General features: G+C 39.0%; 4 protein-coding genes across 5 annotated transcripts in view; all 4 read right to left on the bottom strand.

The window, feature by feature from the left end:
• LOC149049845 (uncharacterized) overlaps positions 1 to 697 on the bottom strand; it is a 4,360-nt gene extending 3,663 nt beyond the window's left edge. The window contains exon 1 of the mRNA XM_089197409.1: positions 1 to 697. This exon is cut by the window's left edge and continues 3,663 nt beyond it. The gene's annotated coding sequence lies outside the window, so the exon portion shown is untranslated.
• LOC149049844 (uncharacterized) overlaps positions 1 to 709 on the bottom strand; it is a 9,978-nt gene extending 9,269 nt beyond the window's left edge. The window contains exon 1 of the mRNA XM_089195439.1: positions 640 to 709. The gene's annotated coding sequence lies outside the window, so the exon portion shown is untranslated. The remainder of the gene's footprint in view (positions 1 to 639) is intronic.
• The window catches only part of LOC113670901 (uncharacterized), a 30,041-nt gene extending 26,831 nt beyond the window's left edge, over positions 1 to 3,210 (bottom strand). Inside the window, exons 1-2 of one of the 2 annotated variants that reach the window (XM_027187113.2) lie at positions 2,701 to 3,210; positions 1,316 to 1,370 (exon numbers count right to left, since the gene is read on the bottom strand). In XM_027187113.2, the coding sequence (XP_027042914.2) occupies positions 1,316 to 1,370; positions 2,701 to 2,719 (74 nt within the window). In that variant the 5' untranslated portion in view covers positions 2,720 to 3,210. The remainder of the gene's footprint in view (positions 1 to 1,315; positions 1,371 to 2,700) is intronic. The other variant, XM_089195434.1, reaches the window with a different exon arrangement.
• A 917-nt stretch (positions 3,211 to 4,127) lies between these two features.
• The window catches only part of LOC113670898 (uncharacterized), a 28,122-nt gene continuing 10,875 nt past the window's right edge, over positions 4,128 to 21,374 (bottom strand). Inside the window, exons 15-35 of the mRNA XM_027187111.2 lie at positions 21,005 to 21,268; positions 19,546 to 19,662; positions 18,828 to 18,900; positions 17,991 to 18,209; positions 17,189 to 17,394; positions 16,856 to 17,083; positions 16,080 to 16,439; positions 15,625 to 15,709; positions 14,832 to 14,958; positions 14,096 to 14,355; positions 13,134 to 13,390; positions 12,381 to 12,407; positions 11,651 to 11,740; positions 11,178 to 11,228; positions 9,920 to 9,992; positions 8,253 to 8,342; positions 8,070 to 8,153; positions 7,756 to 7,812; positions 6,297 to 6,368; positions 6,145 to 6,174; positions 4,128 to 5,947 (exon numbers count right to left, since the gene is read on the bottom strand). Coding sequence (XP_027042912.2) covers positions 5,888 to 5,947; positions 6,145 to 6,174; positions 6,297 to 6,368; positions 7,756 to 7,812; positions 8,070 to 8,153; positions 8,253 to 8,342; positions 9,920 to 9,992; positions 11,178 to 11,228; positions 11,651 to 11,740; positions 12,381 to 12,407; positions 13,134 to 13,390; positions 14,096 to 14,355; positions 14,832 to 14,958; positions 15,625 to 15,709; positions 16,080 to 16,439; positions 16,856 to 17,083; positions 17,189 to 17,394; positions 17,991 to 18,209; positions 18,828 to 18,900; positions 19,546 to 19,662; positions 21,005 to 21,268 — 2,830 coding nt within the window. The 3' untranslated portion in view covers positions 4,128 to 5,887. The remainder of the gene's footprint in view (positions 5,948 to 6,144; positions 6,175 to 6,296; positions 6,369 to 7,755; positions 7,813 to 8,069; positions 8,154 to 8,252; positions 8,343 to 9,919; positions 9,993 to 11,177; positions 11,229 to 11,650; positions 11,741 to 12,380; positions 12,408 to 13,133; positions 13,391 to 14,095; positions 14,356 to 14,831; positions 14,959 to 15,624; positions 15,710 to 16,079; positions 16,440 to 16,855; positions 17,084 to 17,188; positions 17,395 to 17,990; positions 18,210 to 18,827; positions 18,901 to 19,545; positions 19,663 to 21,004; positions 21,269 to 21,374) is intronic.

Here is a 21,374-nt window from a genome sequence, read left to right as displayed (position 1 = left end):
ATATTGTCGACGTCAATCAGGTTTCCTGAAGAGGTTTACCTTGGCTGGCCCATCAGTTACACTCACTTCACTAAAAGATGAATTTCGCTTATCGTGTGAATCACAACCAATAATCTTAACTGTATTTTCATAGTCAGAATCAGAGACAGTTCTCTTGAACCCCTGTTTACAAAACAATTCGAATTGCTGAAGCAAAGACGTTTGTTTAGCTTGTGAATGATCAGATGCTGCGCCCCGAAAGGCAATTTTTCTTTCCACAAGGAAGTTATTAGTTCCCAAGAGGGAATTGCTTGTGTCTCGAAAGACATGTTTACTTCCCATAAGGGAGTTATTTGTGTCCAAATGGACATTGTTTGTTCCCAAAAGGGAATTATTTTCATCTTGAGAAATTAGACTCACAACGAAATGCCATACACGGAGCAACAGAAGCTGCAGTTGGGCTACACGAGTCAGTCTGCCATCACGATTGCCAAACAAACACTTTGATTCAGGAATCGCTACTTTGTTTGAAAACTTGCAGAAATCGTCAAAAATCCTAGACGAAGTTTTAGCAGCAAACAACGGAAACAATGTTCGAGAGCTCTGTCTTGTTCCTAGAGTTAAATAGTACAAAACCATCGCTAATATATGACAACTTACCTCAGAATCCACCACCGCCCAGAAACAGATCGGAAAACGTTGCTTCGACGTTCACCATGTGCTCATGTGATATGCGAAGAAATATCGACTGTGAAATCTCAACCTCGTTCTCAGGACCATCATCAAACGCTTGTCACAAACATACTTCGAACATGTCAATAAACCATCGACTAAGGAGTCGGCGTCCCATCGGCATTACTTCGGCTTTCCGAACTACGCAAACATACTTCGGACATGTCAATAAACCATCGACTGAGGAGTCCGCGTCCCATCGGCATTACTTCGACTTTCCGAATTACGTACTCACTCACTTACTTACAACACGCTGACAATACGGTTTAGCTTCTATGAAGCTGAAACCATAAAAAAACTTATGAAGTCAAATGACATATTGGTTTCAAATAGGATAAGAGAGATGGTAAGTTTTGAGTTCAGTAAAGAAGTAGAGGAAGATGTTTTTTGTCTTGTCACAAGTGTTAGACTCAGAATTTTTTCTTCGTCTCATGCTCATCTTTCTTTATGTCAGTTTCCGTTATAACAATAAATGTTGGAATAAAGTGATAATAATAGTGACATTTCTATCCTGCTGATTCAAAACAAAGTTCAAATATATATATGTACATAATATAACATTAACACGATGGTATAAATACATGCTAAAACCAAATGTACTTACTGTGGAGTTTCTCTCACATCAATTTCATCTATGTTTCTATCAAAGAATGTCTCGTCTAGGTAAAACAAAGAATACACTGTGTTAATGAATACACCCTTGTATGTATTCAAGGGGAAACAGAACTGCTTTGGAACAAAGCCTGGTGTATGTTTTGATGAGAAATTAGAAAAGTAGGAACAAACCGAAAAAATATAAATAGGAAGTACTTGTTTCTTGGCTTACAACAAAAACTGCTGTTAACCCTTTACACCCTAAAATCAGTATGCATATTCTCCATACTGCTCTTTATACATTTCCTAAGGTATTGACAAGGAGAATTTGTTTACCAATCAAAAGCTTATTTGGTTAGTGATCACTTCCTTTATTCTCATGACCTTAATGTGTGATTCAGGGATGATAATGTAAGGAGAAATTTGATGCCAGTCACTCTAAGGGTTTAAAGTGTTAAGGTCACTACTTTTGCAAGGTCATTGCATGCTTTTCCAGAGGCAGCTTCTTTTTTCCATGCATCATATTTACACCTACTTTTTAGAGGTAGCTACTTTTAGGATTGAGAGGAAAGTGGAGCTTCCGATAAAGCACAATCAGACCAGCACAACAAACTGATTATTGATCTCCTTCATAGAACATCGATGACAAGTTTTGACGCTTAATTTCATATCTTACATCAAGAAAAAAGTTTTAATTACTGTAATTGGTCTTCACTAATCATAAATGAACAAAAAAAATCGTTCTCCTACACAGTTATGCACTTCAGAAATTATTTTAAATGACTACATTGTCAGTGAATGATAGAATATACAGATCTTTATACCCTTAAATGCTTTTTTTAAGAGTGACTAGCGACAGGTCTAAAAGAAGTTAGAAACTTTAAACAGTAAATATTTACGAAGGCAGAGGGCATGTAATGGGCTTATATGGAATGTCTGCTGTTACAGAATGGTGCTTGTCTGACAAGTACCCGTCTTGCTTGAGTCAAGACAGACCAAACACGTTTAGGAAAATGCGTCAAAATTTCAGAGGTTGAGACAAACATGATAAATGAAACAAGGCGAAGAGAAACATCAAAGCTTACTAGATCAAATACAACGCGTTGAATCTAAAAACCCTAGTAGTAACCTTAAAAACGAAAACTCTCCAGAACGACGAAGGCCATTCAACGCAGAGACAAGGTCAAACAAACATCTGTGAAACTCGTTGACAGGAAAAATTGCAGATATATGAACACATTGCGATCGTTTGGATATCTTCGACGCGCGCGACCTTCAATTACACATATGGTACTTACTACAAGAAAGACGAAGCAAACTTTAGCAATGTTACCATAATTGAAAAGAAGGTTGCCACAACACCTAATAACTGAATACATCACCGTTAAGACGTACCTATGTCATCTATTTCCATATCACGTACTAACGCTTTGCTTCTAAACTTCGATCCTTCCAGTCGCTGAAATGTTCCCAATGTTGTTATGCTCAGTGATAAAAATGGTTTCCAGAGCGCTTCATAAGCGGTTGAAGTATGGCGGTATTCACAGAGTTGTCATACAAAAGAAACGTCTGTACGTTTATATTGTCGGCAAGCACAAGAGGGTCGAAAATTGTCCAATAAACCTCCTACACTTCCCGAAAAAGCAGACCGACAAAGAATCGTGGGGTGATGTGTACGGCGACACGAAACAGTGAACATTCACCGACGAAAAAAATTCAACAGAAAGGCAATGATTACAATAAACAACCAAAACCGGCTTTTTGATTCATCAGCGCGAGAGGTTTCGGCAGTTCATTCAAAATACTCCTGCAAGAAGCCTTCAAACAACAACAAAGTTGCCGACATCTTTTCCACTAAAGCGTCGAGGGGCACACTGGGCCATTATTCAAAGGACCTAACAGCGAGGAGTTTCTAGAGCTCAGTCCCCAGCGACAATTATACCACTAGGGAAACTAGTAATCTATTTAAAAGACCAAAAGCAAGCGAAATAATTTTTAAAAAACGAGTTGTTTTTTTAGCCATGTTGATAATTACTTATATTCGACTTCCTCTATCGGCGAGCAACAACAGAGGAGAAATAAACGGCGATGCGTACAATCGATTCTTACTGACAGCGCGTTGACGGACCGTCTCTTGCACAAGGCGTGCAATACGTTCTGTGAAACTTAATGTATTTAGGCACACTATCTATTTATAAATGTGACCGCTCTAGACACCTGGAGCTGGTAAATATTTGACGATGGAACTTGACGTTAGCAAAAAATTATACCCTGGACTTTACCTAGATCTGCAGGTTAACTGGGACTTCGAACAGTGAATCGCACTAAAAATCTGCGCCTGGCATACAAATTGTGTTCCTCATCAAATCTATGCTCTTGTCATGTTCTTAAGAATCACTTGTGTTGCTCACTTGAACTTAAGACAAAGTCTTACTAAGATAGAAGACTGCAAACAAGTGTCCCTTTGAAATAAGCGCCCCAAACACTAATTCGAGCGTTTGGTGTCAATTAAGGCAATACTGTAGAGTGCCCTATGTAGCAGAGATGTGGGACCACTATGCCAGCGACATACACTACATTTATCAAATTTGGCGCAGGATTCCCCGTGATAACCAACAAATCATTACATAACCAAAGCATTTTTTACTATCACTATATCGCAGTTGTCGCACTGTTTAAAATTTAACCGGATCCTGCCCCAATTGTGATGAGAAAGTCGGTCGTCCGACTTTCATTTAAACTTGATTCTGGATTTAGATTTAACTCAATAAATTTCACACAAGTTAACATCAAAATGACACCTGAGACCAATAAGAAGTAAGTTCTATACAGAAGTACATTGCATTTATTTAAAGGCAATTTGTACAAATGCGAAAAATACTTTGCTTTCGGCAGATTGCACTGCAATAATGTTCCTGTAAGATAGTTTTACCATACTAAGAGCGTAGAGTGTGCCTTTCCTTTTAAAATAGTACCCACAAAAGAAACCATGTACATTATGCAAAGCTGATAGAAAGAAGGTCTGAAACGTTTTTCTGTCCTTTTCAACCCATTCACTCTCAAGATCCAATCAGTAATTCTACCAACTAACAATTCTACCAAGTCATTCTGAATTAGAGAGGAGAATTCGATCTTTACGTCGGGACCGCATGGAGAAATCAAATGACAGTTACCTCGGGGTGTTAAAGGGTTGACTTAATAAAGTACATACCAGGGAAACGAATATTTTTACTTGGACACACAGAATAGAGCTCTAAAGCGCTACTCGACTCGTAACCTTTCCAAAGGCTGATCTCTGGACTTGCATTCAGCCATTAGACGAAAACTACCCACTTACTTACCAGGCCCCCTCCTCTTTACCACAATTCATCTCAGTTTGCTCTGCCAGTCAGACCTAAATTTGGGCTATCAAGAATAATCTTTTGACCGAACGCCTTAAATTGTACATGACTAGGCTTTTATAGATGTTTAACTATAATTTTCTTAAAAAAAGCTTTCGCCGATAAAAATGTGCCCGTTCTGACACAGATGGTCTTAGAAGCAGGCTTACAAGAGAACTAAGCAAAAATTATTCTTATCTTGATATTTCTCAATCTTTAAAGCCATAACAAGATTAACTGCCCAGCAGTAACTTCAGTTTCATTATTAAATACTTTGAAAGATATTAGTGGACGCCTCTCTCAAGGAAAAACTCATTTAAGAAGTGTTTTGAGACATTCTTAGAAGAAAGATAAATGTCTTCCCTCTTCTGAAGAAATTATGCCAATTTTTCCAACAAAATCTAATCAAGAAAGTTTCAAAGCCACTATAAATAGCGCTGACTACGATTGAGTGTCGTAAAACCAAAACCAAAGTAATCACAACAGCGAATAAAAAAGAATATATATATATATATATATATATATATATATATATATATATCGCAGCGAGCCAATAAGGATACATTCAAACTGCGTAAAGCGCGGGAAAATGCGACTGACCAAGTTGCGATTAGTTTTAGTTTTAAATCTGATTGGTTTAGAAAGTGGCGTGAGTTTCCTGCATCAATCATAGAACAAGTCAAGCCGAACCAAAGCAATCCCAGATTACTTATAACACTCAATTACAAGTTGCTCTATTACTCTATGATAATTCAATCATACTTCATAGGAAATGGTGTGAACCATAAATGGAAACATCTACGTCAGACCACTCAAAAATGTTTACAAAATTGTGAAGCATACTTCTCTCTTTAGTACAAATTTTTGCCCGAAACCGAGCACAACTGACATTCATAATTTATATTGCTCTAAGTATTAGCTTAAATTTAATTTAATTGTACCCTTTTAGAAGGGAAAATATTTTTCATATGAAGCCAAAGGCCGATCTCAAACCATTACTCTTCTACCAACTCAGCCTAAAACGATATCATCACATAGCGCTTCACTAGGGAAGTTAAAATGTAAAACACAGCTCTTCACGGTGGTCTCCTTGGCTAATACAGTGCTTGAAGCTCTATGGACACAACTCTGTAGCATTCTGTCGGTATTCTGAAGATCTTGGTTACGAGGAAAAGATGCGTTGTCACGTAGCACGGGACACTTCACATCACTCCACATACAGAGCTCTTGGCCATGGGTTTCTGTCGTGCTGAATTTTGACGCTGTAAATTAAGTTAACAAAGCATTAGGGAGCTCACATCGAAAATTTCCAGACAAAAATTTGATTTACCACCATAATTAAGACCAGGTTTTCCGTGCAAATGGAAAGGGCCCTGATAATTTTACATTCTAATCCTTAGGTGGCGATCACCGCACTTCGAAAAACCGGTCAATGACTTACAAATTTGAAGAGGCTCACCTTCTCTTTTGCTTGCTGTCTCAGCTGCTCCTAAAGGAGAAAAAGAGGCAACAGATTTATTTAAAAAGGTGTTTCATACTACTGGCCTAACTCAATATGTTCCTAATTCAGTTTTGATTACGCCACTGTCGAGGGTAGGAAGGTCAACGTACCTGCTGCATTCGAGCCAACTGCTCCTGTAGCGACAACACCACGTTGTAGTTATCTTGAAGTTTATCGAATTGCTATAAGATAGTAAACACAAATACGTCAAGTGGCTATGGTTTACGTATGTCACCGTTTTAAGTCATTCACAGGAAAAGCCGGGAAAAGGGAAAAGAACGCGCTTCATAAGAGAACTTTACACTAGCAGGAAAAAACTCTCCCGCATCTGTATTCTTCGTTCTATATTTTCATCGTTTGGGCTCTTTGCATTTATATTGTTTAACGAGTTTCTCACTCTTTCTAGAGTGCCGATCTTAGCTGACATTGTTTTTAGAGTTTTTCAATCTCACCATTTTGCCTTTGGGACCTTTTTCCTTCTGCCCTTAATTTTGTTTATTCCACTACATTAATGTTTGTTTACGTTGCATTTTCGGTCCCATGATTTGTCGTTTCATTTTAGGACCTTTCCGATCCACTATCGGCAGAAAAATGTCATTCATTCCCTTTGTCTTTTGCGCTTGGCTTAAGTGTGCTCCAAACTGCCCTTTCTTCTTTTCCCACATTTTCTTTGATTTTGCGCTCTTTAACTTTGTAATTGCACCTGTTACCATTATTATCCCATTTACACCAGAAAAACATGTTTAGTTACACTGAGTTTAATTGAATGAAAATTAGAAATAGAGAACTGAAAAACTGAATTTTCCATAAGTATCAGGTAGTCATTAATTTGTCTTTTCAAGCTACGTCATTTGAACGAGACAAACATTGGTTTAGCAGGTAATTTAGTGTTAACAACTGGGTTGAAAACGTAAATTAGCCACCGTAAAGAGTAAAAAAGCTGACGTTTCGAGCGTTAGCCCTTCGTCAGAGCGATCCAATCGCTCTGACGAAGGGCTAACGCTCGAAACGTCAGCTTTTTTACTCTTTACGGTGGCTAATTTACGTTTTCAACCCAGTTGTTAACACTAAATTACCTGCTATACTCTCCCACCGACGCAGCACCACAGTTTCTTTAGAAACTTACCCCTTCATTCATTAAACATTGGTTTAAGCAGCTTCTATGTTTAACAAAACAGCTTTAAAAAGTGTTAAAGCTTTGGTATGATTGGGGTTTATGTTAGCTAACTAACTGATCCGTCTCCAAATTTCTTCAAAGAGCTACGAAGCTTAAAAAAGCCTCCCGTATAAATTTACACGATTTAAAGTATAAATTTTCGGATGGATTAAAGAAAATTTCGATGATATACTACATTATTAATAAGGTGAGCATCAATGCCTTCTCCCAGAACACTCAGTGATAAAACCGCCGATATATTCAGCCACCAAAGTCAATTACGAAACGAAGGCCGCGAAAATTCACCGAAATTTAGACAAACAAATAGACCTTTCTCATAAATGGCGGGAAAATGATTCCATTTAATAGTCATGTAAATTAGCGTTCCACACTTCTTTTAATCATGACCTTACCTTCGATAATTCCATTTTGAGATTAAGAACTTCGTGAGACAACTTCTCCTCTCTTTCCTGAAATTTAGCAAATAAAATTACTTGGTAAAACTTTAAATAAAATAAAGTTTCAAAATGATTCCGACGCAAACCGCTGCAAAACGTGATAATTTCATAAGTCGAGCGACGTATCTCGCTATCTTGAATGGCTCAAGTCACACACGAGTGCTCGAGTCATTCTTCGTTGACTGTGCAATAAAGCTCAGAAAACTATAAAGGGCCTCACCGAAAACTACAACCAAATATATTCTTATGAGAACAGGTTGAATACTCACCTTTGCCTCTTTCTCTTGCTCGCCCCAGGCTTTCTCCGCCACTTCCAGTTCTTTCCTGTGTAGCTCTTGTAATCGTCTTTCGTTCTGGATAAAAAATTAAAACTCTCAGTTCAGATAAGATATGAAGATTAGAATCCAATCTTAAAATTAGGAGTTATCTTTCTTTTACGTTGTGTCATTTACCTCATCCTTCTCAAGTTTTAGTCTATCGATTTCTTCTTGGAGAGAAGCGTGTTTTGCAGCAGATTCGCGGCGCAACTCTTCCAAAACGGCCTGGCCGAACAAAAAAACAAAAAAACACAATTGTTATTTGAAAATTCCCTTCAAGAAACAGAGTCGGTCGATTATTCTGTCTGTCTTTCATTCTGTCCGTCTGTTTGTCTTTCTGTCGGTCAATATGTCACTCAGAACGAGTCAATGAATGGGATTAGGTTGGCAAACAGTGAGCAAGCCTACAACTCAGTCATTCAGTCCTTAAGTCAGACGGTCAGTCAATGAAATCAATAAGCATAAGCTGCGTTAAGAAATTCGAAAACTTAAGGCACTTATCTATCTAAAAAACCTCACAGATTATTCTTTCAGACTTAACCCCCGGAAGAATTAAAGTTTCTAAAATGCGCGCATCAAAGCTATCAGTTAGACTTCCCAAAGTCCTTCATTTCACTTCGAGCCGCTCTGAACGCTCGGTTTGCACACTTATCGCGTAAATTTTATTCGCCCAGTCTGGATGTCAAAACACGACTTGTAGACAAATCTTCGCAGTTAAGATATCCAAAGGCTGTATGCTCTGCAAATTAAGACTGGCTTCTGTCAAGAAATTTGTTTAAAAGAAAATAAAAGTGATTTGTGTTGTGTTCAACAAATGCCATCAAACACGCTAAAAATACACATCGCCTGATGTAGCACGCTCACTCCATCTACGACTCAGGCCACGTGTCAAAACTCATCGCATCTCTCGCTCGCAGATTTCTCACAGAAAATTAATATCAAAACAAAAAATATTTAAAAGCGACAAAATCTGACGGCTTTGTGGTCTTGACAAATTTTTTTCTTTGAAGGATTAAATATAAGATAAGATGTCATTTAAAATACCTTCGCCCACATCTGGGAGGAACTGAGGCATGTAAATGATATCTCTGGAAAATTCTAACTTTCTATTTGTAAGATTTTCGCACCCCCTTGGGAAAACAGCAGCTTTATTTTGGTCTCGCCGCTAGTATTTTGCTTAAAATAGCTCTTACCAAAAGACAACAACGGCGTGATTGTTGTTCGTTCCTAAGCTCTGCTTAAAAAATTGCTATGATCTCGTGTCTGATCTAGCGGCTGGACGTTAGACCGATTAGTGTGTCTTTTCTTCAATTCAGTGTTGTATCGTTTGTGACAAAGACAAATGGTAGAAAATGCGCCGCAGCAATTTCGAAATGAAGAGCATCGTCACTTAAACTCGAGCCAGAAGTACGGTAACGAAACCGATTTCTTTCCTTCCTTAAGGAAACCTCGATGGATTAAAAAATGATTTGAAAATTCATTTTATGGCCAATCTACAATTTCAAGACATAGACATAGTCTGTCCAGTTTTTTTAATCAGGAAAATTTAACACAATACCGGTATTCAAATATGAAAAACCGCAAAAAGACATGGAGAAGAAACCTTGAGCAAATCACTTTGACCTCAACACAAGTTGAGCTTTCTTTACGGTTTTCTATCTATTACTAAGTAAACAAAGCAACGTTTCCAATGTTCACATTTCAAATGACAATTCCGTGATTTGCTAAAGAGCGGCGTATTGTAGAAACACAGCTTTAAAGGAAACGAACCGAGAAGTAATTGATCGAGAGAATAAAAATACCTGTTCCCGCCGAGAGAGAGCCGATCGAGCATCACTCGTTGCCATTTTCTTGTCATCGGTCGAACGACCGGCCCTGTTTAGAAAAACGAAACAGAATCAAAAACTCTAAATAGCAAAGCAATAACCTGAAGGAACAGAGAAGGAAAGAACACCCCAAACACAAAATTATTCATACGTCAAAACAATCTTCAACTTGCCATTAAGGGTAATTCTGTTTGATGTCTAAACATCAAAGAGAAACACGCTACCGCCTGCCTTTTCTCCTTTGAATAAATTCAAATTGTCTTTCAAAACAGTAGAATTTTGATTTAACATTCAATCATTTATCCGTTGATAAGTAACTTAATACGGATATTTATCAGGTATATTTCTCGACGAATAACTTCCCGTCAATGCTTGATAACGTGAACGTTTCGTTGGGTTGCTGTAATTAATTCACAAACCCTTCCAGGCAAAGCTAAATGCAGTTCTAAAATTGTCCGTTGCCTCGAAACGCGTAAAAACAGAAAGCTGAACACAAAAACACATGATGGCTCAGAACGTTAATTTGCGGTTCATGCAAAGTTTCAACCCATTTAAAAATGAAAATACTCCTAAATAGAAGAATTGCTGAAATAGGATTCATTTAAAAGATATATTGACTCCAACAGCGAAAAAAATGCTTGTTAATTTTTATCAGAATTGTTTGCTTTTTTTACATGGAAACGTTTGAATGACAGCAAGTTACATTTCAGAAGTAATTTTTAGTGAAGAGAAATTTCGGCTATTTTGAGAAACAACGTGAGGACTTAATCCAGAAAACCATCATAGATCGACTGCGAAAGCAGAAAATAGAAATTGACTTCACGATATATCAATTACCTTAAAGATTATGAAGAACATACGGTGAAAGCCACTGATGTTTTTTTTTTAAAACAATCGGAAAGGGATGAGGAAAAGTGAGGAAAAACATCCGAATCACTAGGCGGCAAATTATACAAGAAATACCCCAAGATACTTCACCCCAAATTAACAAAAAAAAATTATTTGTTGGGCTGATACACCATGTTATCCAGACCAGGCAAACTATTGAGATAAAAAGTGAAAAATGGAGCGAAGCGAAACAATTTCTCTCTAGATATTCGGGCTTGAGTAATTTAAGTAACTGGAGTAAAAACCCTGATCAACCCCTAAAAAATGTCAGAAAAATTAACCACGGGAAATCCGACGGAAAATAGATAAAAAAAAAGTGACATGATAACTGTTACTCCTGACTTACCCTACTTTCCTGAATGGACCCTGACCATAACGCGCCCTACCGGCGGGTCTCCTGGAAAATGATATTTAAAATAAGTAATTATAACATGACATGGTAGTCATGGGTGAACTTAACACTGGGCTTGGTAATGTATCAAATATTTTGGCTTGCACGAAATTCGTACAACATGTCAAGCGACCGTATAAGCCGCCCCATCAAGATTGATATTTCACTTTGACTAGATTCATTAACGGAAACGAATAACCCATTTAAATCGTCTGGCTCTCGACATGTGGCTTCGTAGCTCAACTGGTAGAAGCGCCTACCTAGTGTCTGGGAGGCAAGGTTAATAATATCTAGTGAAACCCTGAACTTTTTCAGACTACTTTTCTGTAATTTCTCGAATTGAAGCTGATATGCGAGGATCATTTCTTTGCTTGTAAACACAAGAATGACCGAAATGTATTTCACTGATTGGCTCATACTCAACTCACCTGTGCTCCAGATGTCGATCTACGGATTTATTCACGCTTGTTTGCCTGTCGCTGACTCTTGGAGAGCGAGGAGCCTGGGGCGACATGCTCCTAAAACAAGTAAAAACAATAAAGTTGTTGACACAAAAACTAAAATAGTATAGTCCACTGCAATTGGGATAATTGGTCGTAAAGTCTCAAAAAATTGTACATAATTACCCACTGATACATATCAATAGACCGTATTCTGTTAAAATGATATGATAAACTAGAGAATGAAGTCAAAGTAAGTAAATCTATCGATAAGTCTAAATCTAACAAGCCTTTTGTTTCCAGTACGTTTTCCGCTGTTGTCGAGAGAATATACCAGCAAGGTACGTTGTAATAGAACAAAGATGCCTTCGTTCCTATCTATATTTCCTGCTTATTTATTGATGCAACCAAAAACGGGCGGTGCCTCGCATGGGACGCTAGTCCCGTTCGCACCTGCCCTTTTGGGTTAGAATTATTTTTGTTCCTATCTTCATTTATTTTTGTCTCTATGTGATATGTTTTTGTAGTTAGTACTATGTTATAAACCCGAAAAAAGTGTTAAAAAAAACTAAAACCACCTAATTTTGGTCCCAAAACCAGAAAGAAGCGTCTCAAAAATTACGTACGATTTATCTTTGTAAAACAATGAGATGAATGTATTAAAAGTTTTACATTCCTTTCATACAGATGTTGATATCCATCAGCTAAAGTATCTTACCCAGTGCTCTTCTTCGGAGTTCGCACGCTAAAACACAAAGAAACAAATGAGTAAACAAGACTGAAGAGCTCACGTTAATGTCCTTCTTTGGCATTCCATTCGATGCCTTGTTTCAAGCATTTCGTTACTCTCTTGCTAAAGAAGAAAGGAGCTAGTAACCAGGAAACAGGCATCCTCGGCTTAAAATGTTCAGAAAATTCATAACGGAAAACCAAGGTAATTCTATTTGTCCATGCTCAGAAGACGGAAGAACAGGCGGGAATGGGCAGAGTGTGGTAGTAATCTAGATGCAAGATCAATGACCAAGAGCAGAATGTACCATCTCTCTTCTTCTTTCTTGCATACAGAACGCTCTCAACATTGATGACCCTGGCAGTTTGCAGGACGCTTGTCACTCGTGAGACCACATGAACCTAGTATGAGGCCTGGATCACCACCTTACTCCCTGTAGCCCAGGTGGAAAATCATTTGTATGGGAAATCGGAAGTTTTTTGGCTTCGAAAGGACTCGAAAGTCTTCTGAGGCATATGTCAACTATTGAGCATCTTCTTCTATAGTACCAGCTTGTGACAAGTTACATGCCCGTGGCTGGAACTTTAAAAAACTAATATGTCAGCCTGCGCAAAGTCTTTTTCGTTTCTTTTTACGCAAACTACTTAGCTCAAGCTTCTCCCTCTTGCCTAAAACGAAACAAAAGACTGCTACGCCAGATTACGGGAAACCTAATTCAAGGAAACGGCGCCCATAACTTACTCTAACGAAGTTTTTCGGGAGCCACTTGCCGTGCTGCCTGACCCTTCACTTGAGCTGTTAAACTTTTCAACAGGTGTTAACTCTACTCCAGAGTCAGAGGTTGTCCTCGTTTTTTCATCAATGATCATTCCATCCGATGAGGAACGCTTGTGTTTTGAGGTCACTGGACTACTAGCGGGCCGAGGAAACACTTTGGACAAGTTTAATGACTCTTTAGAGGTGGGTTTAGTCCGCTTGGTAGATTCGGAGCCAGTTTCCTAGAAGACAATTGAAGGTCAGATTAATTATTTTCATTCCCCTAAACGAGCTCACATTCTTGAGAGTGACCATCCACAACATTTCTCGACGCAAACTTTCCTAGCTCAAATTAACTACCAACGTTTATTGTACAATAGGCAGCTATCAATTAACGTTGACACAAACGCAAAACATTGACGATTATGGAAGCTAGTGAGCTAATCGAGAAAACGAAGCTGCCGTTCATTTAATCAGCATCAGGAACAAAGACCACGCGCTAGAAATGTTCAGATATCGCGGTTAGAATATAATATGGAGTAATTAACATATTCGACTTAACCCGGCCTCTCTGAGCTAGGATATTTTAGGCCGCCTATAATCATTTTAAACTGCAGGAGAGCATTAGAAATTGTCTGCTTAAATTGGTCGGCAAGCCTTGCAATTCATCTGTGTCTACCATCACTGAGGTTGTATGAGGATCTAAGGAGTGCTTATCTTCATAAAAGAAGAATCTCCAATATTGATCACGTTAGTAATATTCGTTGGGGAGAAAGCGTGGGAAGAAAGGAGAAAGACGGTTTTGTGGGAGAGAGAGGATTGGGAACGAGTATGGGAGGAAGGAACAAAGGAATGGTACAATCCGACATAATGAAGAAAGAGAGTACTAAAAAGGTTGAATACGACAGTCAGAATGGAAGAAAATGATAGAAAAATAAATGAAGTACCTTGTTTTGTATATTGTCCAGTTCTGATTCAGATTTCACCGACACAGCACTCGACTGTACACTCAAAGGAGTGTTGTTACCCACAGTGTTTATAGCAACACCACCAACAATCCTTGTCTCCGAGTGAGACTTTCGACTCTGCTTAAATCGTTCCACCTTTTCTGCCAGCTTTTTTGTGGCGCTCTTGGAATTCTTGTCACTATCTGATGCATTTTCCACCGCTGATGCTACCGTCAGTTTTGATTTCTCTCTGTCCAAACCTGCTTGGGATAGAAAAACAAAAAAAACAAAAAAAAAATGAGTTACAAAGTAGTTGCTTAACTACGACCTTGTGTTGGGAATCCATTACTTAAAAAGGAAGTTGATTATGTATCTCCTCTGCTCCAATTAAATACCTCATGTGACCCGTTGTGCGCATCTATCAATCATGTAAAGTTCATCTGCATAGGCTACTCTTTTATGTTCATCGATGTAGCGGTTTCAGTAAATGGGTTTAACCGAGGCCTTTTCATTTTCTACATCTGTAAGCGCCTAACCTTTATATTTAAGATAAACACGCATACTTGTTTTACCCTCGATTGACAAAGAAAAGTAACATTATACAAAAGAGGTGTCTGTTCTAGATATGTCTACAAGCCCACAATTGGTCACAATTACGTTCTTAACTCTACGTTCATGGTATGCAGATGCGGAATTTTAGCCGTGAATGTCGCCGATACAAAATTTTTCACTTCACCATTGTCAGTTTCTTCTGTTTCACTGTCTGCTTCTTCGCTGTCACCTTCCTCATCCTCTGAGTCATCACGATCTTCACCGACGCGTATGATTCCTTCTTTGAGTTCATTTTTCAGCCACGTGGGGGCCTAAATCAAAGTCAATAAAACAACGCTATTCACGTAGTGTCTCTCTCTTCAAAATGCACAAAAACCTCTCTTACTCACAACGCTGATGACTTCATATGATAATTAATAACAGCTTCTTATTCTTAACTGAAAGTGACGAGAGCAATGAGGGATTGCGATTTTTTTTTTTTTTTTTTTTTTTTTTTTTGTATACTTCGCGATTGGTGTACAAATCTCGCACTATCTTCTTAAAAACTAAAACAATCACAACCTGGTAAGCTTGCTTCTTTTCACACTCACAGGTGAATATGTGTGTTCGAGCTGTTACTCGCTCCAAACACACTCATGACCCTTTACATCCTCACATTAGAATGTATATTACCCATACTGTTTTCTATATATTTACTTAGGTCCTGACAAGGAGAATTTGTTCAACAATCAAGAGCTTCTTTAGTCGGTGATCATTTCCTTTATTTTCATGACCTTAGTAATTGATTCAAGGATAAAATTGTAAGGAGAAATTAACAAGCAGTCATCCTTACGGTCAAAGGGTGGGAGATTTTTTCCTCCACCTGGTGAGATGTTTTTACATTTTACTGCTTTCTGTGAATGCAGATGAACCACATACTTCAGGAACCTTTCATCGACACAATTTTTACTCTTTCGAACCGTAGAAGCCATTCTTACCTCTCCCAACGTGGTGTCCAGTTCCGATGAGCTTGATCCCATTGAGGAGTCCAGACCAGCAGGTCCACGGGTGTTACCAGAAATACTGGAAAACAATATTCAGCGCTTATTAATGGATTAAGCCTGAAGGCGACAGCTTGAATGAAAATATTTTGCAATTGGGAGGCAAAAAACGAAAACTTAAATTTGGGAGCGAATTTAAAGAATGAAACATTTTACTTTCCTTTTCCCACCCTTCTGTAAAATCTGGATTTTTAAATACAGATACTTTATGAGCTGTTGATATTTTGATATGAAGATGGCATTCATGTCCTATCCTTCCATATTGTACGCAACTCTACCTTAGAATTACGTCGACGTCAAGACAAAAGCTGTAAGTAATCGCCGCAATTGCAACTTAACGTACGTTCTTGCTGATTGAATCACGTGCTGATCACGTGACAGGCGATACCTACCTATCAGAGACTGAAGCTTGTTTAGAGAGGCGTCTTTCACTGGCTTTCTTCGATGATCTCTTCTTTGATCTCCGCTTGGAAGGAAGTGGTGCTGTTGTTTCTATCTGTACGAAAACGTTGACGGAAAAACCATTAACGTCCAACAAGTAGACAGGAAATTCGTACTCCTGCCCCGCTCCGTACATGCTGTAAGTGTCCCAGTGAAACAATCGCACAGGCGAAGGCATTGTATCATTGTCGCTGATTCGCAAAAAACCCGCGGCAAAAGTTTGGTCGCTCAGCTGTCCTCTTCGAGAGGCGTTCCTTATGTAGTTTATACACGGGTCTTCCTTTGATCCACAGTCACCATCAGAAAATACTCTTCAGAGGAAAAAAAACCATCAAAAATATCAACGGCAGTCCATACAAAACACAAAAAATGACAAAGAGAGGTCCGTTGTCGCGTACGTGGGGCGAAGAAAAAGTTCTTTGAGGCTGTAAAACGTGTTCGATATACCCTCAAGATTATCAAAAGAGAGAGAAATATGGTAGAATGCTAAAAAGGTCGTCAAATTAAAACTTTAATACAGTCTTTTTTGCCGATATTTTTTATCATCACTAACGCCCAGACATATGAAAATTTGTGCTACTCTCGAGCTTGGGTTACATTCCCGAGCGCAGAACTGTACCTTGTTTTTGAAGACTGGGCCCCCAAGTAAACAAACTTACTCTTAAATCCAATTAGACTCCGATGTTAACAGCAAAGAACCAAGAAGAATGTCACACTGTCCACTCACCCGTCAACTGATTTCTGCATCAAACTAGCACTGCTGCCATTAAGGTCTTCTTGAACTCCGTCTTTCCTTTTCTTGTAAGACTGTGGCATCGAGAATCCTTCCTGCATGCCCTCTTTTCTGCCCCGTTCGAGTCTTGACGAGCTTGAATTTTCAAGCACGCCTTCTCTTCTTTTCTTTGTATCTTTTGATAGAGATGATTGGTTTCCGCTGTTATGATCGCTCTTATTCCTGAATATAAATGTATAAATAAATAAATCCGCGATGATTCGTGTCAGGGTCCAACCCAGACCACCTTTCCCACGAGAAACGTTATTTGTTTAACATTCGGCTTACCCAGGAGAAATTTCCAAGCTGTCAGCGCTACCGATACTCAAGCTTCCGCTGGGATTTCGCATATGTCTCTTGCAGCTTCCTTCAGTATCCGTCTTCTCTCCACTCTCACTCTGACTGCGTCTGTAATCAGCGGGTCTCGTTCCCCAGAAATACACGTCGTTATCATTCGTTCCGGCCAGCGTGAAGCCTTTGCCGCAAAAAATCATCTGAAAGAATAACCAAGTAAAAATTAAGAGGCCGGGAAAAAAAAAACTGGAAATGATACAAAATTAATCAATCTTGCGAGAGACTGTTGCGCTGATATCACACCAAATTCTCTTAACTTATTTCAAGGAGGAAAGAATGACTAAATAGATCTTCGAAGTAAAGGGTTAAGACTCCAGATCGATCAGCTAAAACTACCAGCGGGAGGCGGAGAAGCGTGGGGGGGGGGGGGAGGGAACAGGAAAGCTGAGTGATTGGCAGAGATGACCCGACATTTCCCGTCAATCTACAGCGTTTTTCAACCCGAATGGCATAAATGAAAGGGATAACAAATCAGATAAATATGTGCACCAGGATAGAATGGGGCTTACATATATACCTTCTCCAATAACGTGTGACGCAGACATACAATATTAGTATTAGTATTAGAAATTTCTCCCAACTTGCAAGCAAATATCACGCTCATTTCTTAAATGCGAATTAAACCGATGAACGAAAGATGGAACAGACACACAAACGAACCGACGAAGACGATTGAATCGAGTACATAATTCACTCCTCATTACACAATCTGTATCTAAAATGTAAGCCATCTCACCGTGGTCGTCTTTTCCTCTAAAGCCTTAACAATGGCTGGTACCTCTCGAGGTTTACAGTTGTTGCAGGCAAGCTGCCCATACTGATTGTCGCCAAAAGTGTAAACCAAACCAGGCTCTACAAGCGCTGCACTGTGGGCGGGACCCAACGATACATCAAGCACGCGGTGCTTAGATAACACTTTGACAGCTGTAGGAACATTCTTGCCATCAACCTGAACCTGTTCAGTTTGGAAAACAACAAAACGTTAACGATAGCTCTGATTTGATTGAGTGTCGTGAACCGACAACCAAAGTAAATGTGTTGCATCAGAACTTAGGTGAGTGTCGGAGGGAGCCGATCGGAACTCAGAATAAATACCAAAAATGGAATGAGCCATTTTACAATCGTGTACTTAGTTGCCTAGGCTTTGATTTGGAGTGAGGCTGAGGGTGACTTTGTTATGATAGGGACCAGTATCTAGTTAGCATAATAGCCAAGTAATTTATATTTGAAAAGCAACAATGTTTGTATCATAACAAGGTCACCCTCAGCCTCACTCGTGTTCAAAGGCTTGGCAACCAAGCACGCTACTGTAAAATGGACTATTAGGAAAACGCAAGTAACAAAAGCGAGATAGGTTCATCTTTTGTATAGGATTGTTTCCATCTATACCAGCTTCCACTAAAGTTAGGAGCCCAGGAGCCAGTTAATGGGCTCCTGCTAAAGTTCGCAATAACGAGCTTGATGCCAGGTTAAAAAGGAAAAAAGTACACATACAATGACTGAAGTCCAGCTTTGCACGATACGTGCTGCGACAAACTTACAACACCGATGACACCACATGCCTTAGTTGTACCTTATTTAGGAGGTTCTTCATCTGCATAAGGAATCCCTGGCGATTGTTAAGTCCAAGCTTGTTGTTTGCATTGCTGTTACAGAGAGAGTCAACAAATACAAGTCAGTAATTAATGGCAAAGGTATGTAACTTACTTTAGGTTAAATGTTTCTGATTGGGTTTAATGTAAGATATGAAGTCCATATTGCAGAACCAAAAACTACAACAACATAAAACAAAAGGCACCACCAATTCTTCTCCATCGCCGCGGAAAATGAGTATTATTCTAAGACTAAGTAATGTGACTCCTTTCTCCCAGTTTTCCGTTGGGTTCTTTTCTTCATTCATTCGTCTCATTTTTCCACTAGGGTTCATCTTTCCCATGCTAAAGGCTGGTGTGTCAAACAATTGCCACGCCATTTTCGATAATACTATAATTGTGACTCGTGAGCGTGCGGTTGAAAATCCTTCTGCAATAGAGGGCATCTTAAATTCGCGAACAGAACTATACTATAGGCGTAATGTTCAACGAGTTTGCTTGAAATTTCCGAAAAGTATCTGATGAGTCTTTTGGCCGAGACGAAAAGCCATGTTATACCAGCCACAAAGTATTTTTTAAAATGTATTGGACAATTTTTTTAATATTCGAAAGCTTCTGAGTTTCCCTCTATTATCACTTTCATATCTGTAGTTTTCAAAACCTGTTTGAACAGAGAAGGCAAAACTACTTTGTACAAACCTGCCACAAGCGAGAAGGGCCCCTGTATCAGTGAGAAACATTGTTCCATCATAACCGCACCTGACCTGTTTTATAGACACGGTGTCATCTATCGCTGTCACCTCTGTGGGAATGCAGCTGTTGAGAATTAAAAAAACATCATATTCTGCACAAGAAGCCCAAGCTACTGCTTGATGAGTTACCAAGAGTACAATTCTAGCTTTTTAAGAAACCGCGACTGGGACAACAAGGAGATCATTTAAGGAGATCATTAAAGATCATTTATAAGTATTGTATTGGAAATGTAATCGTTCTCCCAATGGAAAAAGCCGCTTCGCCTCGTCGCTATCCACGAGCTGATAGATTTCGTGACACAGCTAGTCACGCTGATTGGGTTCAACTACATTCGCTTCTACACTTTTCAATCAGACAAATTTGTGTTAAAATAGCAAATAGTGTCGTTACACGTGACAAGCCTCAAAGTATGCGGACGTCTCTTGAAACATTGCATTCGACATTGGCTTTGTGGATCAATATCAGTATCTTGGCAACCGCCCACCTACCCCTCCCCTAACTCAACAACAGTCTATTGATAACAAGTTAGGGTTATTAAAAGAGATTTCTTAAAAGATAAAACGGTAAAAACGAACGATAAAATCCGACGTTTCGGAGTAGTCATGACTCCATTATCAAGGTAAAAGTTTAAAACATGCAAATAACAGTATTTAAGCGATGTGGCGCGAAAAATTAACATAATAGGTGCGAAGATTATACAAATACTTTCGCACGAATAGAGTCCGATTGCACGTTCAGGTTTGGCTTTAAAGTTCTTATATAAAGCATTTCGTACAATAAGCAGTCAAATTTGTTCCTGCACTTCTTAAGAACTTCGAAGCATTTCAGTAGGTCCTGAGGGATCGTCCCGTGTACGTTCTTGCAATGTTTGGCAATGGCTGAGGATTGTTGTTTATGTCCTTTTACACGATTGTGTAAATGTCCGCGTGTGTATCCTATATAACCTGATACACACGCGGACATTTACACAATCGTGTAAAAGGACATAAACAACAATCCTCAGCCATTGCCAAACATTGCAAGAACGTACACGGGACGATCCCTCAGGACCTACTGAAATGCTTCGAAGTTCTTAAGAAGTGCAGGAACAAATTTGACTGCTTATTGTACGAAATGCTTTATATAAGAACTTTAAAGCCAAACCTGAACGTGCAATCGGACTCTATTCGTGCGAAAGTATTTGTATAATCTTCGCACCTATTATGTTAATTTTTCGCGCCACATCGCTTAAATACTGTTATTTGCATGTTTTAAACTTTTACCTTGATAATGGAGTCATGACTACTCCGAAACGTCGGATTTTATCGTTCGTTTTTACCGTTTTATCTTTTAAGTTAGGGTTAATGTTGGGTTAGAGGAGGGGTAGGTGGGCAGTTGCCCAGATACTGATATATAAATCACTTACCGATTATCTTCGTCTCCCAGACCCAGTCTCCCATCTTCTCCACAGCCCCATGAGAACACCATTCCATCGCTGGTTACCACGGCAACATGAGCATTGCCGCAGCTGACAGATGTCACATCAAAACTCAACAACGCTTCAATCAACTTTGGTTTGGATGAACTGGACCAGTCTCCATGCCCCAAACAGCCGAGTTCACCCTGCCCACACGTCATCACAATACCATTGTCTGTTACAAACACCGTGAATTTATCTCCACAGCTAACTCTGAGGACAAAAATGAAAGGAAAACATAGTGATCATTTGTGACAAGGAAACATTTTTCCCTAGTTGAGATTTATATCATTCAACATATTTTTACGCTTAAATTTTG

Source organism: Pocillopora damicornis, chromosome 2 (assembly GCF_964200805.1).
Source record: "Pocillopora damicornis chromosome 2, jaPocDami1.2, whole genome shotgun sequence".
Classification (NCBI taxonomy): Eukaryota; Metazoa; Cnidaria; class Anthozoa; order Scleractinia; family Pocilloporidae; genus Pocillopora; species Pocillopora damicornis.
Note: the sequence above shows the minus strand (reverse complement) of the source record. Positions and strands in the feature narration are given on the sequence as shown.